At 35.4% G+C, this 23,289-nt stretch overlaps 4 protein-coding genes across 10 annotated transcripts in view; all 4 read left to right on the top strand.

Annotated features, from left to right (window-relative positions):
- LOC116105619 (E3 ubiquitin-protein ligase HOS1) overlaps positions 1–4,406 on the top strand; it is a 31,550-nt gene extending 27,144 nt beyond the window's left edge. The window contains exons 6-10 of one of the 2 annotated variants that reach the window (XM_031392029.1): positions 19–177; positions 1,208–1,705; positions 2,290–2,427; positions 2,923–3,644; positions 3,872–4,406. In XM_031392029.1, coding sequence (XP_031247889.1) covers positions 19–177; positions 1,208–1,705; positions 2,290–2,427; positions 2,923–3,644; positions 3,872–4,046 — 1,692 coding nt within the window. In that variant the 3' untranslated portion in view covers positions 4,047–4,406. The remainder of the gene's footprint in view (positions 1–18; positions 178–1,207; positions 1,706–2,289; positions 2,428–2,922; positions 3,645–3,871) is intronic. The other variant, XM_031392028.1, reaches the window with a different exon arrangement.
- A 5,158-nt stretch (positions 4,407–9,564) lies between these two features.
- On the top strand, positions 9,565–13,175 carry LOC116105632 (2-oxoglutarate-Fe(II) type oxidoreductase hxnY). 6 transcript variants are annotated; one of them, XM_031392042.1, is made up of 11 exons: positions 9,565–9,659; positions 9,753–9,945; positions 10,069–10,143; positions 10,371–10,422; positions 10,897–11,018; positions 11,176–11,276; positions 11,369–11,430; positions 11,825–11,881; positions 12,054–12,099; positions 12,846–12,966; positions 13,086–13,167. In XM_031392042.1, the coding sequence occupies exons 1-10, from the start codon at positions 9,582–9,584 to the stop codon at positions 12,927–12,929; spliced, it is 870 nt and encodes a 289-aa protein (XP_031247902.1). In that variant the 5' UTR covers positions 9,565–9,581; the 3' UTR covers positions 12,930–12,966; positions 13,086–13,167. The 6 variants fall into 6 exon arrangements, 4 of the variants coding, with proteins under 4 accessions (XP_031247902.1, XP_031247903.1, XP_031247904.1 ...); XR_004124099.1 differs by lacking the exon at positions 13,086–13,167 and having other exon boundaries at positions 11,372–11,401; positions 12,846–12,925; XR_004124098.1 differs by lacking the exon at positions 13,086–13,167 and having other exon boundaries at positions 11,369–11,401; positions 12,846–12,925.
- A 1,794-nt stretch (positions 13,176–14,969) lies between these two features.
- On the top strand, positions 14,970–17,634 carry LOC116105631 (transcription factor KUA1). The gene is made up of 3 exons (XM_031392041.1): positions 14,970–15,384; positions 16,130–16,338; positions 16,891–17,634. The coding sequence occupies exons 1-3, from the start codon at positions 15,105–15,107 to the stop codon at positions 17,398–17,400; spliced, it is 999 nt and encodes a 332-aa protein (XP_031247901.1). The 5' UTR covers positions 14,970–15,104; the 3' UTR covers positions 17,401–17,634.
- Positions 17,635–18,344: 710 nt separating this feature from the next.
- Positions 18,345–22,231, top strand: LOC116105634 (O-fucosyltransferase 30). Its single transcript, XM_031392046.1, has 2 exons — positions 18,345–19,022; positions 20,561–22,231. Exons 1-2 carry the CDS (start codon positions 18,568–18,570, stop codon positions 21,621–21,623), a joined length of 1,518 nt encoding a protein of 505 aa, XP_031247906.1. The 5' UTR covers positions 18,345–18,567; the 3' UTR covers positions 21,624–22,231.
- Positions 22,232–23,289: the final 1,058 nt, after the last annotated feature.

Below are 23,289 nucleotides of genomic sequence, written 5' to 3'. Positions count from 1 at the left end.
TTCTTAACTGAGGCTCAGTTTCTCTATTACCTGTTTGATCGGCATTGGACAATGCCTGATGAAAACTGGAGACATATTGTGGATGATTTTGCAGCCACCTTTAGCATAACCCGGCACTCATTACTGGAATCCCTTACTTTCTATCTTCTGGATGACCACACAGATGAGGCTTTGCAGGTAACTTCTGGACATGAAAGATTTGCCTGCATTTGAATGCAAATTTTAATTCCTTTTGAAGGCACATTATTTGAAAAGCTTCATATTTTTCATATGTTTGGTTTCATTGTTTTATTAGTCTGATAATTTTGAAGGCTGCTAAATAGAACTGTGAAAACAATAATGAATTTGTATTAGGAATCGATTTTCTATGCACTTCCATGCCGGTCTAGAGAAGAGATTGTTGCAGCATAATTGTTGGAATTATAAAGTATAAGTATGAGCTTCAAAAATGGTCTTCATTAACATAAGTTTAACATGTCATGGTTTCTATTGTTTGTTCAAGCTCGAAATGGTCTTCATTATCAAAAATGGTCTTCATTACTAGGTTTTGCGTTCTACCTCTACATGTAGAGCTCTTTTTATCTGTCCAAAGTAAATGATCTAGTTTCATTGTTTAGTTAGTCTGCTAATTCAGAAGGCTACTAAATAAAACTTTGTAAAGTTATTTTCTATAAAATAATCCTTCGTTAAAAGACTAGCACTTCAATGCTTATCTAGAGAAGAGAGTCTCAAAGCATAATTCTTGGAATTGTACAGTAGTTGTATAAGCTCCAAAGATGGTCTTCATTTACATTAGCTTAGCATGTTCATAGTTTCTATTGCTTGTTCAAGCTCAAAATAATTCATTCTAGGTTTTGTATTAGACCTCTACATGTAGAGCTCTTTTGATCGTTCTACAGATAAATGATCTAGGAATAAAACTAATAGAAGCTCCATCAGGAAAAAAAATTCTATTTCTGTTTTTGAAAGCATTTAAGTTAATTCATTGAAGAATTATTATTGTGAGTTAGATTGAATTCTTATGGAGATTTTAAGTGCATGTTGTTATAGTTAGGATATTTTCTTTTTTCTTCAATAATTTGTATGGTAAAAAGAAGTGTTCTAGGATGAAAGTGAAGGGTTTTTTTAGTTCCTTGCAGAAATATTTGTTATGTTTTGTATACCCATTTTATAATCTAATCATCTTTGACCTAATTATATTGCTCAGGAAGCTTGTCACCTTCTTCCAGAGATCTCTGGCCCAACAACTCATCCAAAGATTGCTCGAGTTCTCTTAGAAAGGGAAAACCCGGAGACTGCTCTTATGGTTTTGCGTTGGTCAGGTCGTGATGGTGGATCAGAGCTGGTTTCACTCAGTGAAGCTGGGACTGCTGTTCGGGTGAGAGTAGAGTGTGCACTTTTGACTGAAGCTTTTACATATCAGAGGATGCTTTGCAGCAAAGTCAGGGAAAAGCAGTTGAAGTATGGACCAAGTGGGGGCTCTTCTGATTATCTAAAAGGTGACTTCAAGACTTGGGAGCAGTGGGTGGAAATATTGGTCACTGAAATTTGTTGTCTTTGCATTCGGAGGAACTTGGTGGATCGCATGATCGAGTTACCTTGGAATTCCAATGAGGAGAAACATCTACATAAATGCCTATTAGATTCTGCTGCTGATGACCCTTCAACAACTATTGGTAGTCTTCTTGTTGTCTTCTTTATTCAGGTAACTTCCGTTTCTATTTTAATCCATTTAATGTGAACTTGAGTACTGCTTTTGGGTGTGGGTAGGCATCCAAGTATCTGATTTGTCTGTTAATCAAAGATTTTCCACCATTTGAAGGGTCTGGTGGTCATACCCATATTTCATGGACACAGGTGGTACAGTGATAGATCTGTGCGGCACATATTTTAAGTTAATCTTGATTCTAATTGGATTAAAATATTTGTAAGGGGATGCTACTGCTAATGAAAACTCGTCCTCCTTATCTGAGATGCACTATAGGAGCTTGTACCCCTATGGCTTAGATGCCAACCCTAGCTAAGTGATGCCAATGCCTGAATGCTGTAGCGATACTCTGTGTGTGTGTGTCTCAACTCCCTCTTTCTTGTAGCATTATCTGTCATGTTCATATGCTAGGGAGTTATTAGGATACTCTGCATTCAGATTCTGTTTAGCTTCCAGAACCACGGGAGACAATTTGTTAGAAGAAATTGTTCTTTCTGTTAGGCATTATATGTTCTTTTTGTTAAAAGAAATGTTTATGGTTGGCTGAGGGCTTATGAACTTGTATTTCTTTACCCTTTCAGCGTTATCGATATGCGGAAGCATACCAAGTCAATCTTAAGCTTCAGAGTGTCGAGCAAGACTTCCTTTCAAGGAATCCTGTCAGTGAAGAAATTTTATCTAGAATGCAATCACAAAGTCATTGGAGAACAAAATTTGTTGTAAGTGGTTTAAATATTTATAGCTAATAAGGTCCCCTGCAAGTAATTGAACTCTGAAGGGGTGCAGTCAAATCATCTTCCTGCATGGCTTATGGTGGAGGGGCTTATTGATTTTGATTTTGACTTGCTTAATTCTTGCTTCACATGATTAAAGGTTTTTCACTGTAATATCTAAAGCAGAGGTCAAAAGTGGCCTAGCTTTATACAAATTCAGTTAACTCTTTCCTGAGTACACACTATGTGCAACCCTACTTAACTCTTTGAAGCTAAGTTTGAGGTAGGAAGAATTAATTGGCCTACGAAAGAAAGTACCGATTTATTGAAAAAGCTTTTTTTTCAAAATTTATTTCTGATTGCAACTTAGTTTGTTTACATGGCACATTCATATATTCTTTTGTCATTAATACTTTCTTGAAGAAGAAGTTAGTTGAGCACTTATTAAAAATAGATATTCTAGTTATAAATTTTCTTGAATTTATTATACATGTTAAACAGGATTCATGCATAGAGTTGTTGCCAGAAGTCCAGCAGCAACTAGTGAAGAGTGGAAAATTGCCCGTGATTGCTGTTACTTCTGGTGAAGAAACTGAAATGCCAGCTCAATCTGATCTTTCTGAGTTGCAAGAACCAAAATCGACTAGTTTGTTGGCCCCTACATCTGATTCTTCTCTTTTGGGAATGAACCATTTTACTCCAGCTAAATCATCGGCTGTTGAAATGCCCATTGGACTAGGTGGGTCTATCTACAATCCTCACTTTGAAGTTGGCAACTATAGTACATCAATTCTTCGGGAAAGGTTATTTACGAATGCAGGGGGAGCAAAGTATGAAGTTGGTGCCAGCAAAGATTTCAAATTTGATAAAATATCAACTCCTGGAAAACGTCGGCCTAGTCTTATGGATGCAACACCATTTAGAGATATAAACAATTCATCTACAGCTCTTCTAAATAGACACCGGCAAGATAAACTTTCGGATCAAGTCTCATCAGAACCTGAACAAAATGGGTTTGCAAGCCAATTCCAGAACACGATTCCTCGACATTCCCATAGAATGACAACTAATCCAGTTTCTACACCTAGCAGTAATCGTGGCTTGCTGAAAGATCATTCACAAGACCTGCGCTCTAATTTGTCTAGTAAAAGAGTTCATTCTGATAGAGATGATAGATCATGGAATTTTGTTTCTTCGGAGGAACCAATGGATGCCTCTTGGAGGTAAGAATTTAAGTTATTTTTCAGTTTTCTCTCCTCATTTAATTCTCTTTGCATGCTAGCTTTCTTGAGCAATTGACTGTGGAGTGTGCTGTTTTAGAATTTTTTTTCGCTTTTCTTCTTAAGAGTTTCATCTTTTTCTTTTACTCATTTCTTTTAGTTCATGCAACTTGCAAAAATATTTACGGCAACTCTATTTATTTGGGGTGGGGGTGTTGTAATTTTTTCAGCTATGGAAAGAAGTCTCCTGGTGTGGAAGACAGGTATGCAAATGCAAATGGTGGGCCAAGATGGAGGTCTGATGAAACTAGTGATGAGGAAGAGGAGCCAAGTCCGGAGAGATCTATGGGAGTAGCTTCTACTCCATCGAGAGGAATTAGAAGAAGCAGATTTGCTAGGAGATGAAGATTGAATTTGGCCATCTTAAACTTAATTTCAAAGAAACACGGCAGAACTGATTGGAAAGCTGCAAATTATAAGAGTATGTAGGGCAGCGAAGCCATGACTTAGGGATAAAAGAGTTGCACAGGTAAAAGCTATACAGTTCCATGGAGAAGCAGCTTTCCATGTATACACTTACTGTGGTTATCGTCCACGTGGTGTTGAGATTGAGTACAGAGATTGAGGTTTGACAGGTCATTATCTTTTTTACAATGGGTTGATCAACCGTGTTTTTGTAATTCAGAGGAAATGATTCATGCCGGTGTTGGCCACATATTTGTATCATTTTAAAGTAAGCTAATGCTCAAGGCATTATTTTGTTGAGATGTAGGTCGATATATTTTGGGTTGGTATTGATTGGCAAAAGATAACATGAAGATCTAACCAACAAAAGTTAAAAATCAGCAAATGGCACCCTTGGATAAACCTGGCTTAAGGGTAGCATTTGCTTCAATGAACGAACGAGTTTGGCAGTTAAAATTGTATTTTATTTTATCTAGAAAATTTTGCGAGTATTATTCAGTTCACTTTTCAATTATATCCCTTTGAATTGCGATGAAATTTATGCAAGTGCAGCCCATAGGCCATAAGGCCTTAACAGATCTGTTTTCATTTGGGCTTGGGATATTGTCTTACTTTGGGCCTGCACTTGACAACTGACAAGAGCAATAAAAGTGATCTACAGGGAGAGATGGTACAGGCGACAAAACATCGGATGTGGTACCGTATTAAATTTGGAGAATATGATTGGATTTAAATTTATATACCACTATTACGGGTTAATGACGTTACACACCCTGAAAGTATCTATAAACTTATAAAGACAGTTTGTCCCAGAAAGTTCAGTAATTGTAACTCCTATTAAGCACCATGTGATCTCGTGGTCAAAGAGCAAAAGAAGGTTTTATGAGTTTCTGAGTTCGAGTTTTCCCAATCACTAATAAGGATGATTATTAAGACTCTTACCAGTTTGCAGTTCCAAGGCATTAGGGATTAATTGAAGTGTTTTTAAGTTAATCCGAACACTTTCGATGATAAAATAATAATAATAATAACTTCCACTACTTCCGTCTAATTTTAACAAATGCAAATGTTTTTATAAATCCCACCTACTTCTATAAATACAATTATATTTATATTTTTAATATTTTCATGCTTCTTGTTTTGAATGTAATGTTTAGAAATGAATACATATATTTCTATTTTTAAGATTCTAGGAATAATAATTAGGAAATTTGAATACATCAAATTAAATTATAAATTTTGGAGAAGTGTAAAAGAAAAAAAAAAAGGAAAATTAACAAAGCAACTTACAATTATTAAACATAAATTTCATTTCTATTATACTTACATGATCTTGATCAAACTCTTTTGATCGCATAAATTTCAACTTGATTGTTTGAAAATAGAATGAGGGTTTATGAAATTATGGTTTATGATTAAAAGAGGAAATTAATTTTTAAATACATATAACTCTTTTTTTTTTGGGTAATTTTAATAAAGGATAAAATTGTAATTAAAAATTCAATAATAATTGAGGGCAAAAGAGATGAAATATGAGGGGCTAATACATCACTCTTGATTAAATTATTACTTACGGGATTAAAACTGAAAACTTCTAATCTCATGTCTATCTCCATTTTGTTATAATGAAATATATAAAAATAATATAAAATAAAATTTTAATTCCATTATATTGGAAAAAAAAAAAAAAAAACCAAAACTAAATAAAAAGTCAATCAATCACATTTTCAGTGTTTTATTCTAGAATAATGCTATGGACACCGAATATGCTACGGACACTGAAATTTTACATCGAATTTTTGTACTGAAGGACATAACAACTAGTCAAACGCGAGTTTTTCATGAATAAACGGTCGTCTAATATTTATGAACGTCCGTCTATATTTAATAGACTTTCGTTCATATTATATAGATAAATTTAAAAAAAAAATAATAGACGTCTGTCCATATTATATGGACCGGTGTCTATCTTCAATTGTTTATATTCATTAAATTTTTGTCATTTAACTTTTGTCAATGTTTTATGTAATTGATCAAGTTTTATTGAATTTTTGTCCATATTCAAAGCAATTGGATGGATGCCCAATTAAATAAATTAATGCATTAAATAACTTTTGTCAACTTTTGGACAACAATAATGATACAAACACCGATATTTTTACACCAAAATCTTGTATCGACCTACGTGTCCCGTGATTCACACCAGACTCGTTTCACGTTATTAAATTTTTTTTCTCGTAAACGATTACTTTTCTCCACCTCCTACAACCTCCTCAAATCCACCTGACCCCTCCACCCCTTCTACTCCATCACCTCCTGCATAGCCACCTGTCTTACCGCCAACTCCTCAAAATACATCTCCACCCCCATTGACATCTACACCTTCTCCCCCTCCTCCTCAACATTCCATTTCATCTACTCTCCACCTGTTTCTAATCCACCAACCAATTCATCTTGACCACCGCCTGTATCTAATCCACCAAGGGGTTCACCTCCACCAACGAATTCCCCTCTACCACCACCAATGGCCAATCCACCAACAAGTCCTCCTCCACCATCAAATTCATCTCCATCACCAACATTTGATCCACCAAAAGCTTCACCTCCACCACAAACGCCAACACCAACTAATCCCAATCCTCTTCCCCCCAACACCCCCCCCCCCCCCCCCCCCCCCNAAATACAATTATATTTATATTTTTAATATTTTCATGCTTCTTGTTTTGAATGTAATGTTTAGAAATGAATACATATATTTCTATTTTTAAGATTCTAGGAATAATAATTAGGAAATTTGAATACATCAAATTAAATTATAAATTTTGGAGAAGTGTAAAAGAAAAAAAAAAAGGAAAATTAACAAAGCAACTTACAATTATTAAACATAAATTTCATCTCTATTATACTTACATGATCTTGATCAAACTCTTTCGATTGCATAAATTTCAACTTGACTGTTTGAAAATAGAATGACGGTTTATTAAATTATGGTTTATGATTAAAAGAGGAAATTAGTTTTTAGATACGTAAAACTCTGTCTTTTTAGGTAATTTTAATAAAGGATAAAATTATAATTAAAAATTCAATAATAATTGAGGTCAAAAGAGATGAAATATGAGGGGCTAATACATCACTCTTGATTAAATTATTACTTACAGGATTAAAACTGTAAACTTCTAATCTCATATCTATCTCCATTTTGTTACAATGAAATAAAAATAATATAAAAAAAAATTAATTCCATTATATTGAAGAAAAAAAAAAAAAACTCAAAACCAGATAAAAAGTCAATCAATCACATTTTCTGTATTTTATTCTATTATCAATTAATATATATGTTTTATTATTCACAAATAAAATCTTAGTGATTCTTAAAAAGGAAAATTTGAGAAATATTAGAAATTAAATAACAATAATACCATATGTACAAAAAGATTTACACATATTTCTTGTACAAAGTGATGTGACAGGAGATGAATGAAAGAATAAATATGATTAGTTTGACTTTTTATATTCACTCATCTATTCATGATAAAGTTTGAGATATGATCTATTTATATGAGGAACAGAGACCTCCAAGAACAAGAGATAGAAAGACTAATTGACAAATTTCTTTATTGATTCTCACAATCTATATTTAGGCTATTATATAACCTTACACTTAACTCTATTGACTCTCAAAAGGACTCTAATTATAAAAGGGATAATAATAATCCTAATTCTATCCTTATAAGATAATAATATAATTATAAAAGATAATTATAAAAGACTTAACATAATCATAAAAGATAATAATAAAATACTTAACACACTTATCCTAATTCTAAAATAATCATAACAATTCATCTCCTGTCACGTCACTCTGTATAAAATTTTTTTATACTTCTAACATTACCTATTAAATAATTCACATCAATTTGATTAATATATAATTTTATTTTAATTATGATTTTTAAGATTTTTATCTTTACATATTATTATATTATATAATAATAATAAAGACCAAACGACATGCACCTACCTATAGTTTGTCATAAAGACAATTTGATACCCAAAATGTTTGAAAATAAAAACAATCACTTTTCGTTAGAATTTGTTAGTGAATTCCGTTAGAAGAAGGACAGTATGATAATTTTGCCTTCAGCCGAAAAAGAGACCACTTTCCTCTCTTTTCTTATTTCTTTTTCTTTTCTTCAAATATTTTTCTTTACTGTCGTGCTGCCTCCAAATTCATCTCCCACTGCTGTGCCACCTCCACCACCATCTAACACCAGTTCACCCCCATCATCACAGCCATCTTCTCCACCTCCTACAACCTCCTCACCCTCTGAGCCCAATGAAAATCCACTTGACCCCTCCACCCCTTCTACTCCATCACCTCCTACACAGCCACCTCTCTCACCACCACCTCCTCAAAATACATCTCCACCCCCATTGACATCTACACCTTCTCCCCTTCTTCCTCAACAATCCATTTCACCTACATCTCCACCTGTTTCTAATCCACCAACCAGTTCATCTCGAGCACCACCACCGCTAGTATCTAATCCACCAAGGAGTTCACCTCAACCACCACCAGTGGCCAATCCACCAACAAGTCCTCCTCCACCATCAAATTCATCTCCATCACCAACATTTGATCCACCACAAACACCAACTACCCCAAAAAAAAAAAAAAAAAAAAGGGTATTGATGAGGAACAAGAATAGAATAAAACCTTGGTCCTTAGTGGGTGTAGTTGGAGTTGTTGTATAAGATATTTTCTCCAAGCTTCTTTAGCTAAATCAGACATGGTTGGTTAAAGGGGCGTGGAGTGTGATCAACCTTCATAAAAAAAAAAACTCAAAGACCCTTTACTCTCTCTCCAACACTTTGGAAAAGCGAAATTTTTAGAGAGAAAGAAGGAAGATTGGAAAGAGAGAGTCAGAGATGGAGTTTCATTAGAAGGTGGTAAGTGGCAGAGACGTAGACATTGAGGCATTGTTTATTATAATGCAGCGAAAAAGAAAGAAGAAAAGAGAGGAAATTGGCCTCTTTTTTGGTTGAATGGAAAATTATTACACTATCCTTCTTCAGGCGGAATTTACTAACAAATTCTAATGGAAAGTAGATCTTTATCATTTTCAAACCTTTTAAATATCAAATTGTCTTTATAATAAACTACGGGTAGGTGCATGTCGTTCGGTCTAATGATAAATTTTATTTGACTATGTTTGTTCATCTATCATTAAAAGAAATAAAAAGACGCGGGCATGATGATCAAAGAAAAGTGCTCCCATTCAATCCTCGCTTTGAAAAATGAGCTGGAGGATAGGGACCAAAAACAAATGGGGTGGCCTCCCCGCCATCGCCATCCCTGGTAGGACCCATACATACCCAAAATAATGTCTAAGTGTCTAATACTTAATACCGTTCATAGTTGTAGACAAGAAAGTTGTACAATGGACAGAACACTGTAAAAGAAAGAAGAAAGGAATGGGGGAAGCTCTGAAACTCCCTATCATAGACCTCTCTTCACCGGACCGCTTCTCCACTGCCGATTCAATCCGTCAGGTTTCTTTTTTCTCTCTTAGTAGTTCCGTTTTGAGTTAACTGCTTTTGAATTTGATGAAAGTGATAATTGGCGTCATTTATTTCATATTTTAGGCATGCATAGAATATGGTTTCTTTTATCTGGTGAATCATGGCGTAGAGGAAGAAATACTTGGAAGAATATTTGATGAGAGTAGGAAATTCTTCTCACTTCCCTTGGAACACAAGATGAGTTTGGTTCGCAAGGAACATAGAGGTTATACGCCTCTCTATGCTGAGAATCTTGACCCCTCTTCACCTTCTAAAGGTATTTGTTCATTTTTCAACTTTTGATTTCTTTAGTAACAATGATTAGTTTATTGTATGTGAGTGTTTCGATTGATTCTTTGAAGAGATGAGAATTGATTGTTGTTAATGGAATGGAGAACAGGTGACTCAAAAGAGAGTTTCTACATTGGTCCTTTAGAAGGAACTCATAGTAACTTGAATCAGTGGCCCTCCGAAGGTATTTTTATTTTATGTATAATATGCTGAATACTTCATTGGTTTTCAGGGTTTTCTTGTCCATGTTCATCATGCTAGCATTGGAGTGATATTTGACACGCATCAATTTTCCTCATTCATGCTTTGACTTGCAACTTATCATCTTTCAAGCTTCACATAGATATCTTGAGATTAAAAAAAATTGATTAAGCACTATGTTGGATGATGTTTTGGCTTAGGAAATTCCAGAAGTTCTGCCGTCTTGGAGATCCACGATGGACCTTTTCTATAAAAAAGTCCTGTGAGTTTGATCCCTCCTTATTGTTGAATTGCTTGTTGGCTATGTGTTTGTATGTTTTACATTAGTGAAATTGAAAATTGACAAGTGTTGCTTTGGTTATTATGAGATGTTACTTTTGTTCTGTTCTCGTATATTTATCTACTGATTATGATTTTGAATTCACAACTCGAAGTTTAATTGTTGATAAAGTGTTTTAATATGGATTGGTTTTATTTTTTGTATATTGCATAGCATTTATCCAGTTGACCGAATATGTTATTTAAGGAGGCAACTCAAAAATGCCTTGATTTTAGGTTGGGAACCAACCTACAGAGACACCTCTAGGACAATGAAATTCTGGTTGGTCAGCAAAATATTGGTGGATCATGTGTTCTTTTGCATCCTTGTTGTTATTTTTAGTTTGTTTGACTGTTTAGATTTTGAAGAATGGCAAATCAGTACAACTCTTACATGGTCCTAGATTTGCTGCATCAGGTATGCTGGAAGTAGATTAATCCATTTAATTGCTCTAGCTTTGAAATTGGATGAAGATTTCTTTGAGAAAGTGGGAGCATCGGATATTCCTACCGCATTTTTACGCCTGATACACTATCCAGGTATGAGACAATTTTGTTTCTTTAAATTTGGTAACCTGTAATATTATTCGAGGACCCAGGAAGATCTAGCTGAGAATATCGTTGAGGCTATGGCTTTCAAGCAATTATTTATGGATTTATACGTTGTTGATAATGTGCCACTTATTTCTTCTTTCAGGTGAATTAGATTCGTCTGGTGAAGAAATATACGGTGCTTCTGCTCATTCAGATTATGGAATGATAACTCTTCTAGCAACTGATGGCGTTCCAGGACTGCAGGCATGGTTTTCTTAAACAAATTCAATCATCACTTATTATAGCTTCAAATTGCCAAATGCTTTGGCCCATCTGAGTTGAGTTTCATATGCCAGCAGGTCTGCAGGGAGAAATTCAAAGAACCAAGGGTATGGGAGGACGTGCCAAGTATCAAGGGGTGATTAATGATGACATTTCTTTTAATGTAGATGGAAATTTAACTGGCGTAATGATATTTAAGTTCTATTAGCTATTTTGAATACATTAATAAATAAAATCTTCCTGATAAACTCTGGTCACTCATACTGAGAAATGAGGAAATTGAATGTTACAGTGAGTATTAAACTTCTTGTGGTAATCCAATCAGGTTAAATCATTAATGGAGTTTGCTAGGATATTTTTTTTTGTTGGTATTGCCTAGTTATTAGCTTGCTTTTTTTTATGCTGTGATATTAATGTTGTTTCTTCTTGATTTGTCACTGATACAGTATATATTTATGTAAATATGGTCATTATTGAATGGTATAGTACTTTGTCATTTCAACATCTGAACTTGTTATTTGAATTTGTAGGGCGTTCATTGTTAATATTGGGGACATGATGGAGAGATGGACTAACTGTTTATTTCGGTAATTTATCATTCTGCCTAATCAGCCAATTTGTTATTTTACCCGGTTCATAACATGTTTTCTGGGATCAAATAGTATAATGCTCTTATTAAAAAAAAGAAAAAAAAATACTAATAATCAATGGCTTCTTGGGTGGTAGCTGGTTTTAATCCTAATCTGTGCCTAATTGTAGGTCAACGCTTCACAGAGTGATGCCAACAGGACAAGAACGCTACTCTGTAATCATTTACTCCTTTTTTTTTTTTTTTTTCCTACTATGTCATCTTTTATGCCATTGTGCTTTTAGTAGTTTGTTGTCATAGATTATAAAGGATCTTAAGCTGCAAACATTTGATTTATCAGGGGTTAACACCTTTATAGGAGATCTGTTCCTCCTTTAGTAGATTGATCTGGGAGAACATCAAAATTACCAATAGCCATTGAAGAGTTCTTAGCAGTTATATCTAATTGAGTACTTACATGACAATTGCTGTCTGAGCAGGTTATGGTATGTGTCAGGAAAATGATATTTGCATTTTTGGACATTCCAAGTTCAGCTAGTTTTGGTCATCACTTACTGCAGTCTATAATGAAAATATAATTTTTTTTTTTTTTTTGTTTACTATAGAAGTAAAAAATATCAAATAACATGCTTCAAATTCAAACAAGTAGTTTCATTGCATCTCTAAGTATGAAATCCATCTTATTGAGTGTGCTTGTTAATGAGTTTAGCAACCCACAGCAACTTGGTCAACCTGTATTTGAAGACGAGAAATTTCTGCTGTGAGAAAAAAAATACTTGGCCAGTTAATTTAAAATGTGTTTCTTCAAAATGCGATATAATATAATTAGTGTTTTAGGACACATTAGAAAATTTCATTTTCATTGGATGTTCTAAAGTACACTTGGTTTGTGTCTCAGCTCCGTCTGAAGGAGTTACAATATTTTGCTATAATAGGTGGTTTTTGTAATTTTAACATTGTAGGCGGCATTCTTCTTGGATCCCAACAATAGCTGTGTAGTGGAATGCTTGGAAAGTTGTTGCAGTGAATCCTGCCCCCCAAGGTAGAGAATATTCTGAATTCCTTTGATTGCAATTTGTCATGGTGATTGTTGGAAGTTGATTCTTTGAATTATGTTGAATCGGTCATGGTGATAGTTTTTGTCAAATTTGTGTGGCATTTAACCATTTATATAATTTAGTAGTGTTGTGTTGTGTTTGCAGATTTCCCCCAATTCGCAGTGGGGACTACCTTAAAAAGCGGTTCAGGCTTACATATGGATCATAACATCTGCTTTCAGCCTGTAGTCGTATACAAAGATAATCTCCATCTTTTATCTTCATCATTTCTCTCCCTCTCTCTTTCTCGTTTTTTCGTTTTTTTTTTTTTTTTTTCTTTGTAAGGATAGACTTATTCTATATCTAAAATTGAAGAAAGCACTTCTACTGCCCTACACCAAAACACGGCTTGGTATTATCAGCAGAGTGAGATATTTTAATGTACCACGTGGATTTCTTTAATTGGGGCTTTAGATCTGTTCAAATTCCAAACGGAAGACGGAAGGTAGGAGAGCATTCATTGAATTCACCGGCCATTGATTGGGCAGATAGCTTAGATGTTTGAATTTTGATTGATGGTCAAAGTGAAAGACGTGTCGTGTATAACGTGAACACGAAATCCTCACCATGTCCGCTTCCGTGTTAGAGCGCGTTAACCAAGACGTCCTTGATTGCTACTCTGATTAAATCTCAACCGCACATCTGTCATTACCTCTCTCTTCTCCATCTTTTACTGCTTTATCCACATGCCATTCCATAAACGCCACGTTCTAGTCTTTCTCCTTTATCTTTTTGTATTTTAATTCCTTAATCCTTTTCGAGCGATTGTGATGTGATCCAGCCCCATAACTCCTCCCTTATTATTGCATTAAATAGGAATAAACTTTGAAATTAAAATTTAAAATAGTTATCTCAATTAGATTCTCCAATTCATGTTAACGTATGCTTTAATTTGGATGTCTCTAAGTGTGTGAGACCCACCAATGGAAAAATGTGTGTGATTTTGGATAAGGTGGATAAAGTTTTATAATCTGCAGTCGTACCATAGCATAAGATATCATCCTATATGCCATTATACGCTAGAATATGCCTTCTACTCTTACCTTTTGATTTGCTTACGCCCCCAATAACACACCATCACCGTCCACGTGTCCTCCTCCCCCTCTTATTTTATATTATCTTAGATCATAATTAATTAAGATATCACGGTGCAACCATTTCCATCTTTTTATTATTACCATTTTTTTTCAACCTCTTTTAAATAAGTACAAGACAAAATGGACTGAATGAGATGGGGACAACTCGGAATGTCGGATTAAATACGGTTAATGTTATTTTTATTATATTATGAAATGATATATATTATAATTATATAAATTTTTAATTATTTTTTATTTTTAATATTATAATAAAATTTATGTGATTGTGACATAGTATAATAAAAATAATATAAAAGAGTAATATAAATATAACATTATTCTTAAATATCATATGCTGTTTATGTATTTCAAATCATGCCTACCATATTACCAAAGTTGATGAGTAGCCGGATAATCTATTAAAATATTTTAGCTTCAATTAAAATTTTAATAAAAAGGTATAAGGTTAATGATCTAATTCTATCTTTATTTTACGTAAATTCATATCTTTTGGATTATCTACATTAAATGGTCCATAATTTGGCCTTATCTGACAAGTGAGATTAATACTGTACATTATTCTTTATTTATTATTATTATGTAAATTTATTTTAAATTAAAAGAAAAAAACTTTTCTTCGGTCTTCCACTTGAAAAGTGGGGCTACTCAGCGCTACCGCTAACCATAGTTAAAACTTAAAAGCGAAAGCACAGGTCAATCCCAAAAGATACGCATCACCGTTGGTCAGTCAACACGTGTTTGACAAAAGAAGATCATCGACCAAACACAGAACAAAACGAAGTTTTAACTCTACACTGCGAAACACCCAATCATAACTCTTTATCCAAATAAACCTAACCTAACACTACAGTGATTATATAGATATTGTCCTTCTTTACCTTACTTCTCTTTCTCCCATCTGCGGGAAAATAAAACCTAATCTACGTAACAATTCGGACCCCCCGATCCGGATCCGAACTACTACAATTAACCTCATTTTTTCAATCCAAATCTATCTGTTCCCATTTGCTCAACCCGAATCGAAATGACGCGCCGGTGCTCGCATTGCAGCCACAATGGCCACAACTCTCGGACATGCCCCAACCGTGGCGTCAAGCTCTTCGGAGTCAGACTGACCGATGGTTCGATCCGAAAGAGTGCTAGTATGGGCAATCTCAGCCACTACACCGGCTCCAATTTAAGTCATAACAACATTAACGGGTCAAACCCGGATGCTTCACCCGGTGAGACGCCGGATCATGCAGACGGGTACGCCTCCGAGGATTTCGTTCCCGGGTCGTCATCCAGTCGTGAACGGAAGAAAGGTTTCAGATTTTTCTAGTTTTGGACTGGCTTAAATTCGCGTTTGGTTATTTGAATTTTCTTTTGAGCTTCTGAGTTTTTTTTTTTTGAAGTTGTATATGAATTTTAATGTGTTTGGCTTTATTAGTAATATTTGATTTACGCATATAGAGAGAATCTTTAGAGTTTGGTTAAATAAGCCTTAGTTAGCTTGCAACTTTTGTTAGGATAATTCCGTTACTACTGGTGTGTTAAATTGCTAGAATAAATTGGTGGCATGGAATTTGGTAGTAGAATTGAATAAGGGATTATCGTTTGCAGAAAATTAGGGACTAGGATAAGCATCTTTGATTCCACTCAAATTCTTGAGCTCTAATTAGTTTCTACCAAACATTGAAGGGAAGTCCAAACGAATAAGTCTCAGAACTTGTGCAAATGTTGTTTTGATTTCCCTAATTCTGTGGAGAGTTAATATTCCAAGTGAATTGATGCCTTAAGTTTTTAGCCTGGGAGTTATTGTCTGTTCATCACACATATGTTTATGTAAAGCTATTCTCTGCTCTGATTTGGTTTCTTTTATAAAGGAATCTAAATATGAATCTGATTTTTGGTATGCAAAATCTTTCAAGTTGTGGAATGATGCTGTAAATTCTACTTAAGTACATGCTTATCACTTAGACCTCATGAGGATCCAATAATCTAAGATTATGTACTTGTACTGTGTGTGTCGTCTTTGTCTTACAATTGGCGTATGAAATTGTTGTATAGGAGTTCCATGGACGGAAGAGGAGCATAGGATGTTTCTTCTAGGTCTACAGAAGCTTGGCAAAGGTGATTGGCGTGGAATTGCGCGTAATTATGTTGTATCAAGAACACCTACACAAGTTGCTAGTCATGCTCAAAAATATTTTATCCGGCAAAGCAATGTTTCCAGGAGAAAAAGACGTTCCAGCCTGTTTGATATTGTTGCTGATGAAGTTAGTAGTCTTCTCTCTCTTTCTATGCATCATTGAATATTAGACATGCATGCTTTTCTGTCTTTCTATGCTTCATTTGAATATTAGACATGCATGGTTGTGTGCCTTGCACAGACACGGACACAAACATGTAAAAATGACTGCATAATGCCAGTTCCAGCTATGGGTATCATAGTGAGACTGTTCTATGCTTTACTGCAAGAGTTGCTTTTGGTTGTTTTTTTTTTTACATTGATCTGCTGCACGCATGAAGGAATACATAGCCTTACTATTCTTCTTTTTTTTTTTTTTTTTTTTTTAAAAAGTTGTTTTACATTAGCAATTATCCTGCTTTGCTAATTTTGGGATATTGTTGAAGTGGGTGCTTTTGCTCCTCTCATCTCCAAATGTATGTGTATTTGGTATTTGCTGTACCTTTCCATATGGGAGATTACTTCCCCTTTAGTTCTTAATGCATGCAATTTTTTATTTTATTTTCTGTGGTTATTCTCTTAAATTATTCCTCTTATGGAAGTTTGATAAATATTGTTGGCATTTGTTTCTTATATGCAGTCAGTGGACAGTGCGATCTTATCACAGGACTTATTCTCTGCCAACCATCCCCAGGCTGAAACACAAAGCAATAACCCACTACCGGCTGTTCCTGCTTTAGATGAAGAATGTGACTCAATGGATTCTACCAACTCCAATGATGGAGAGTCTGCTCCTTCAAAGCCAGAAAGCTCATCACAGTCTTCTTTTCCTGTTATATATCCTGCATATGTCTCACCGTTCTTTCCATTTTCTTTTCCTTTTTGGCCGGGGTACAATACAGAACCAACTAGGCAGGAAACACATGAAGTGCTCAAGCCAACAGCAGTACATTCAAAGAGCCCTATAAATGTTGATGAACTGGTTGGCATGTCAAAACTAAGTTTGGGAGAATCTATTGGTCAGACTGGTCCGTCTTCCCTTTCATTGAAACTTGTTGAAGGATCGTCTAGACAATCAGCTTTCCATGCTAAACCAGCCTCTGGCAATTCTGGCATGAATTCAAGTAGCAGTCCTATCCATGCAGTTTAAGGGCAGCTTTGCTGAGGTTGATAGTCTAGTTTAGCTCCATGCTGGTGAGCTCTACAGATGAATGTTAATACAAGACTAATAATGTGTTGTCGGATTTTGGTTGAGTCGTATATTTCTTTATGGAATTACCTAAATAAGATTGTTCTTGTAGTTTCAATAACTTATTTCATAGCTTGTAAGTTGTAGCATCTGCTTAGAAATTATTCGAAATTTTACAATTTGTGTTTTCTTAAACTTACCGTTTTCTTCTCAGTTTGCTACTCATAGATGATTTTAGTAGGCAGCCATATTTACTGATCAATACTCTCTGCCTCTGGTAAAGTCGTCTTATGGGTTAAAGATTTGATTATTGCATTTTTTTTCTTTAGATTTTCGATGATTCAGCGCCTCCTATGGATTTAATATAACTTCTTGGTAGACATTATCGAATTGTAGTTAAGGATGGAGATTAGATTCCTGTACACGCAAAACTCGAATGATTATTCAGTTCACTTAAGAGTGATTTGTCATGTTTCTAGTTAACATCACTAACAGCACCATGGTATATTAGGACCAAAAATCAAAATACCCCAAATAATAATTAACCAAATGTTGAATTTTGTCATAAGTTCTTCATGTAGATCTCAGCTGCAAAGACATTTTAATTTTTATGAAGCCATCACTCTTTGTTCCAAATAAGTCAGTCTATTTCATCTGTTCTAGGTTCCACTGGAAAATTCTGTTTACGGCCCCTTTTTGTCCGGCACGGGAAATTACATTCATACCCTTTTCACCACATTAAATAACAGGATATTAAGAGCTTCTGATAATAGAGGTGTCCATAAAAAAGTGGATTCTAATGCTTGAGTTAACTACAGTATCTATCAGTATCCCATGGCAGAGGTTTAAAAACAGAAAATGTTTCTATATACATCAATGCACTAATAATTTAGGCTGCTGTAAATATTTTATATTTCCTCTCAAATGATTTATTCTTTCAATATCTGTTTTGTGATGGGAAGTTTTTCCTTTTTACAATGAAATGCCGCTAATCTAGCGGTTATGGCAACCCAATGTTCTTTTCAAGCCCAGAAAGAACATATACATTTAAGCCGAATGATTATGAATGTCCTAACCAAACAAATGTTACTTACAAATCCCATAAACAGCAACAACTAAAACAGAAACATGAAAAACATTTTCACCCTCCCCAGATCCCCTAAACCTTGGAATACCAGAAGAAAACCCCAACACAGATCACCCTTCTTCTTCCTCTCAATCTTCCTCTTCTCAATTATCCTCTTCTTCATTGCCTACACTCACATCCCCAAATCCCTCCTCTCCCTATCATCCACACCAAATGCTCTAATTCCCAAATTCCCACCATGCCGAACCGCCAAAATCCTAACCCCGCATCAAAGATTCCTCTTTTATGCTCCACACAGTGGCTTCAGCAATCAACTTCAAGAATTCAAGAATGCAATTCTAATGGCGGGTATTTTGAACCGGACCTTGATTGTCCCTCCGATTCTCGACCACCATGCTGTTGCTCTTGGTAGCTGCCCTAAATTTAGGGTATCCAGTCCTACTGAGATTCGAATGTCAGTCTGGAATCACACCATCGAGCTCCTTCGAAGTGGAAGGTAACTGTTTTTTTTTTTGGGCCGCCGGGGGAGGGGAGAAGGAAGAGATTGGATCTGGTTTATTTTTCTTCTGGCTATGTGCTTGATTTCTTGAGCTTAGACTTATATTTCATCTCGGTTTCTTTTATTTTTGCTAACTAAATGTGGGTTATAATTAGTCCTTTAGTTGTAGAGGAACTTGTTGGAGAGAGAAGGAAAATTGGATTCTTGTTTTGAAGTTGTTTCGTTTCATTTTGTAAATGGATGCTCAGATTAACTGGATCATTGTCAAAGGGTATATCAGGCACAATTGACTGGAATTTTTCTTCTTCACTCTCTTTGCTTGAAATTGTTTACTTCAAAATTTTCTTCAGATGCCTTATGGTTTTGAGTGAGAACTCAAGAATAAGATTAGTGGAAGCTAATTAGATTTTCGGTTTTCTTTGTCATTCCTTATTTCATTGTTCTACTGAATGGTTTTGATAGCCATTGAACGGATTGTTGATTTTTATGCTCTTGCCTTGAACTGTACTCTTTGCTCTTATTGTAGGTATGTCTCCATAGCTGACGTTGTTGATATTTCATCTTTGGTGTTGTCTTCCTTGGTTCAAGTCATAGACTTTAGAGTTTTTGCATCTTCATGGTGTGGGGTGGACACTAATTTGTTTTGCTTGAATGAGTTGAATGCATACACCTCTTTATTTGATAGCCTAAAGCAATGTGGATATGCATTATCTGGGCTGACCAGTATAGATAAGTGTTTATATGCCATAGATGATGATTGTAGAACCACAGTTTGGACATACCAAAATGGTTCTGAGGATGGCGTATTAGATTTTTTCCAACCTGATGAGCAACTCAAGATGAAAAAGAAAATTTCATATGTTAGGAGACGTCGAGATGTATTCAAGGCCCTTGGACCTGGTTCTGAAGCTCAATTGGCCACTGTTCTTGCATTTGGGAGCCTGTTTACAGCTCCATACCGAGGCTCTGAGCTCTATCTTGATATCAGTAGAGCCACAAGTGATCAAAGGATACAGTCCTTAATTAAGAAGATTGAATTTATTCCTTTTGCCCCTGAAATTTTAACTGCGGGAAAGAAGTATGCTCTGGGGACAATAAAGGTTCCGTTTCTTTGCGCACAGCTCAGACTCTTAGACGGGCAGTTCAAGAACCGCTGGAAGGCTACTTTTTTGGGCTTAAAGCAAAAATTAGACTCTTTAAGGCNATTGGATTCTTGTTTTGAAGTTGTTTCGTTTCATTTTGTAAATGGATGCTCAGATTAACTGGATCATTGTCAAAGGGTATATCAGGCACAATTGACTGGAATTTTTCTTCTTCACTCTCTTTGCTTGAAATTGTTTACTTCAAAATTTTCTTCAGATGCCTTATGGTTTTGAGTGAGAACTCAAGAATAAGATTAGTGGAAGCTAATTAGATTTTCGGTTTTCTTTGTCATTCCTCATTTCATTGTTCTACTGAATGGTTTTGATAGCCATTGAACGGATTGTTGATTTTTATGCTTTTGCCTTGAACTGTACTCTTTGCTCTTATTGTAGGTATGTCTCCATAGCTGACGTTGTTGATATTTCATCTTTGGTGTTGTCTTCCTTGGTTCAAGTCATAGACTTTAGAGTTTTTGCATCTTCATGGTGTGGGGTGGACACTAATTTGTTTTGCTTGAATGAGTTGAATGCATACACCTCTTTATTTGATAGCCTAAAGCAATGTGGATATGCATTATCTGGGCTGACCAGTATAGATAAGTGTTTATATGCCATAGATGATGATTGTAGAACCACAGTTTGGACATACCAAAATGGTTCTGAGGATGGCGTATTAGATTTTTTCCAACCTGATGAGCAACTCAAGATGAAAAAGAAAATTTCATATGTTAGGAGACGTCGAGATGTATTTAAGGCCCTTGGACCTGGTTCTGAAGCTGAATTGGCCACTGTTCTTGCATTTGGGAGCCTGTTCACAGCTCCATACCGAGGCTCTGAGCTCTATCTTGATATAAGTAGAGCCACAAGTGATCAAAGGATACAGTCCTTAATTAAGAAGATTGAATTTATTCCTTTTGCCCCTGAAATATTAACTGCGGGAAAGAAGTATGCTCTTAGGACAATAAAGGTTCCGTTTCTTTGCGCACAGCTCAGACTCTTAGACGGGCAGTTCAAGAACCGCTGGAAGGCTACTTTTTTGGGCTTAAAGCAAAAATTAGACTCTTTAAGGCAGAAGGGTCCTCAGCCAATTCATATGTTTGTGATGACTGATCTTCCAGAAGGTAATTGGACTGGAACTTACCTAGGGGATCTGGCAAAAGATAAGGACTCTTTTAAGCTGTATTTTCTTAGGGAGGAAGATGACTTGGTTAAACAAACAGCAAAGAAACTTGCGACTGCAGGAAATAGCTTGATGTATGGATCTTTTTCAAAGAAGGTTCATGAAGTAACCGCAACAAAGAAGCATTGCCCTCAGAGGTTCTCTGATGTGCTTTTATTCATAGAGGAAACTGTGTGCAGTTGTGCTTCACTTGGTTTTGTTGGGACTGCTGGGTCAACCATTGCAGAGAGTGTAGAGCTGATGAGAAAATTTGATGCATGTCTGAGGGGAATTTGACCTTGTAAAAGAATCTTAGCCATAGAGCTGGTGGATTTTAGATATTGAGGATGGACTTCATGAGGTCAGTGAAATTTCAAAGATTCAATGGTTTATGAATCCTAAATGGGCTCTTCCTTACACTGTATGACACTTTAACATACATGTGCCTTCGGTTTATCGCATCTTGCTGCAAAAGCATGATGGCTATGCATCTGCAATTTTGATTTCTCCTCGCTTCCAATGTTCCACCTAATGAGCCATAGAGTTTTGTTAATTGAACATATGATGTGCCATTAAAGGCAAAGAAAAGGACTTCTCCCACATTATCATTTAATTTGGGTTGAGATGAAGAGAACATTTCTTGTTCAACAGAAAATGGGATCCTTTTAATCAGATTGGGAGGTAATTTTGTTATCATTTAAACATCAACTTGATTCTTTTGCACCTGTAAATTATGTTTGTTGATTGTGTAATGTGTGCACTAATGGACTCGCTGTTTTGATGGCCTATTTCTCAGATATGTATGTGGGATTACATCAATTTCCCCTTCAAAACAAAGTAAAGTTGGTTGCTGTAATTGTTCATGTGTTTTTCTTTTTCTTTTTAAATGTGATTAAGATAAAAGTCTGAACTTTTGAATTTTCTTTTATTAGAACATGATTGTCTTGTTATATGCATCAAGTTAAAAGACAAATAAGAGAAAGCACTTTCATGGCTTAAAAGTCTTTTCCAATAATTCCATTTTCTCTTTCCCCAAAAAAACAGAAATTAGAATCCTGCCTAGAACACCAGAATATCGTACCATGAAGGAAGATAGACATGCGAGAAAAGCATATTGGCCAGTGATCGTGATATCCTGATTCTTGATTGGACGTAATACCAAAGGCTTGTGCCCCTCCATCCCTGCGATAGATAGAAAGGTAGGGTAGAGTTTATGGTTTTTTCATGTTATCAAAGAGTTTAACAATGATTTTTAGTGTTGTGAGAGAGTTGAATAATGAAAATAGATGGCGAGTGCCATATCAAATTGATATAGTCATGTAGGAACAAGGTTCATGTCTATTGCATATCATGAAGTAGTGTGTAAATATTTGGTATGCCATCGTCCCTAAAACCTGCATCTCAATGTTTGGGATATCATAACAATAATATATAATTATGTACTAAATAATATTTATTTTAGTTTTTAACTGTTAAATGCAATTTGAGTTGATGGAAAATTTTGGTTTGTGGTGAAAACATGATTTCAATAACCATGACACTTCAAAATTCTTAAGTTGATTCGGCGAAGTTTTGTAGTGAAAAAGAAAAAAGTGAGATCCTCGTAGGTCATAATTACGAGCTCATTATTTCTGGATGGGTGTACAATAGGGCTGTGCAAAAAAATCCGATATCCGATCCTAATCCGCTCCGCTCTGGAAAATTCGGATCGGATACGGATTGGAATTTAGCAAAATCCGAATATTCGGATCGGATACCGGATCGGGATTATTAAAAAATCGGATATCCGTATCCGATCCGGATTTTGCCAAACTACGTTGTTTTAAGTTTTCAAAATTAAATTCACCCTAAGTCCCTAACACTCTAACAGTCTGTCTAAGTGTCTATACTCCAAGTCTCCAACGAAAAATACAATAGTCTCACTCTGACTCTCTGTCTCAGACTCGAACACGAACCCTAAACA

This window comes from Pistacia vera, unplaced genomic scaffold, assembly GCF_008641045.1.
Source record: "Pistacia vera cultivar Batoury unplaced genomic scaffold, PisVer_v2 Contig501, whole genome shotgun sequence".
Lineage (NCBI taxonomy): Eukaryota > Viridiplantae > Streptophyta > Magnoliopsida > Sapindales > Anacardiaceae > Pistacia > Pistacia vera.
Note: the sequence above shows the minus strand (reverse complement) of the source record. Positions and strands in the feature narration are given on the sequence as shown.

Coding starts and splice junctions, on each gene's coding strand:
- LOC116105632 (XM_031392042.1), top strand. CDS start 9,582: ATGGGGGAAGCTCTGAAACTCCCTATCATAGACCTCTCTTCACCGGAC. Junction 10,144..10,370: donor GAATCAGTGGCCCTCCGAAG/GTATTTTTATTT, acceptor AGGAAATTCCAG/AAGTTCTGCCGTCTTGGAGA. Junction 11,431..11,824: donor GACGTGCCAAGTATCAAGGG/GTGATTAATGAT, acceptor TTGAATTTGTAG/GGCGTTCATTGTTAATATTG.
- LOC116105631 (XM_031392041.1), top strand. CDS start 15,105: ATGACGCGCCGGTGCTCGCATTGCAGCCACAATGGCCACAACTCTCGG. Junction 15,385..16,129: donor CAGTCGTGAACGGAAGAAAG/GTTTCAGATTTT, acceptor ATTGTTGTATAG/GAGTTCCATGGACGGAAGAG. Junction 16,339..16,890: donor TTGATATTGTTGCTGATGAA/GTTAGTAGTCTT, acceptor TCTTATATGCAG/TCAGTGGACAGTGCGATCTT.
- LOC116105634 (XM_031392046.1), top strand. CDS start 18,568: ATGAAAAACATTTTCACCCTCCCCAGATCCCCTAAACCTTGGAATACC. Junction 19,023..20,560: donor GAGCTCCTTCGAAGTGGAAG/GTAACTGTTTTT, acceptor CTCTTATTGTAG/GTATGTCTCCATAGCTGACG.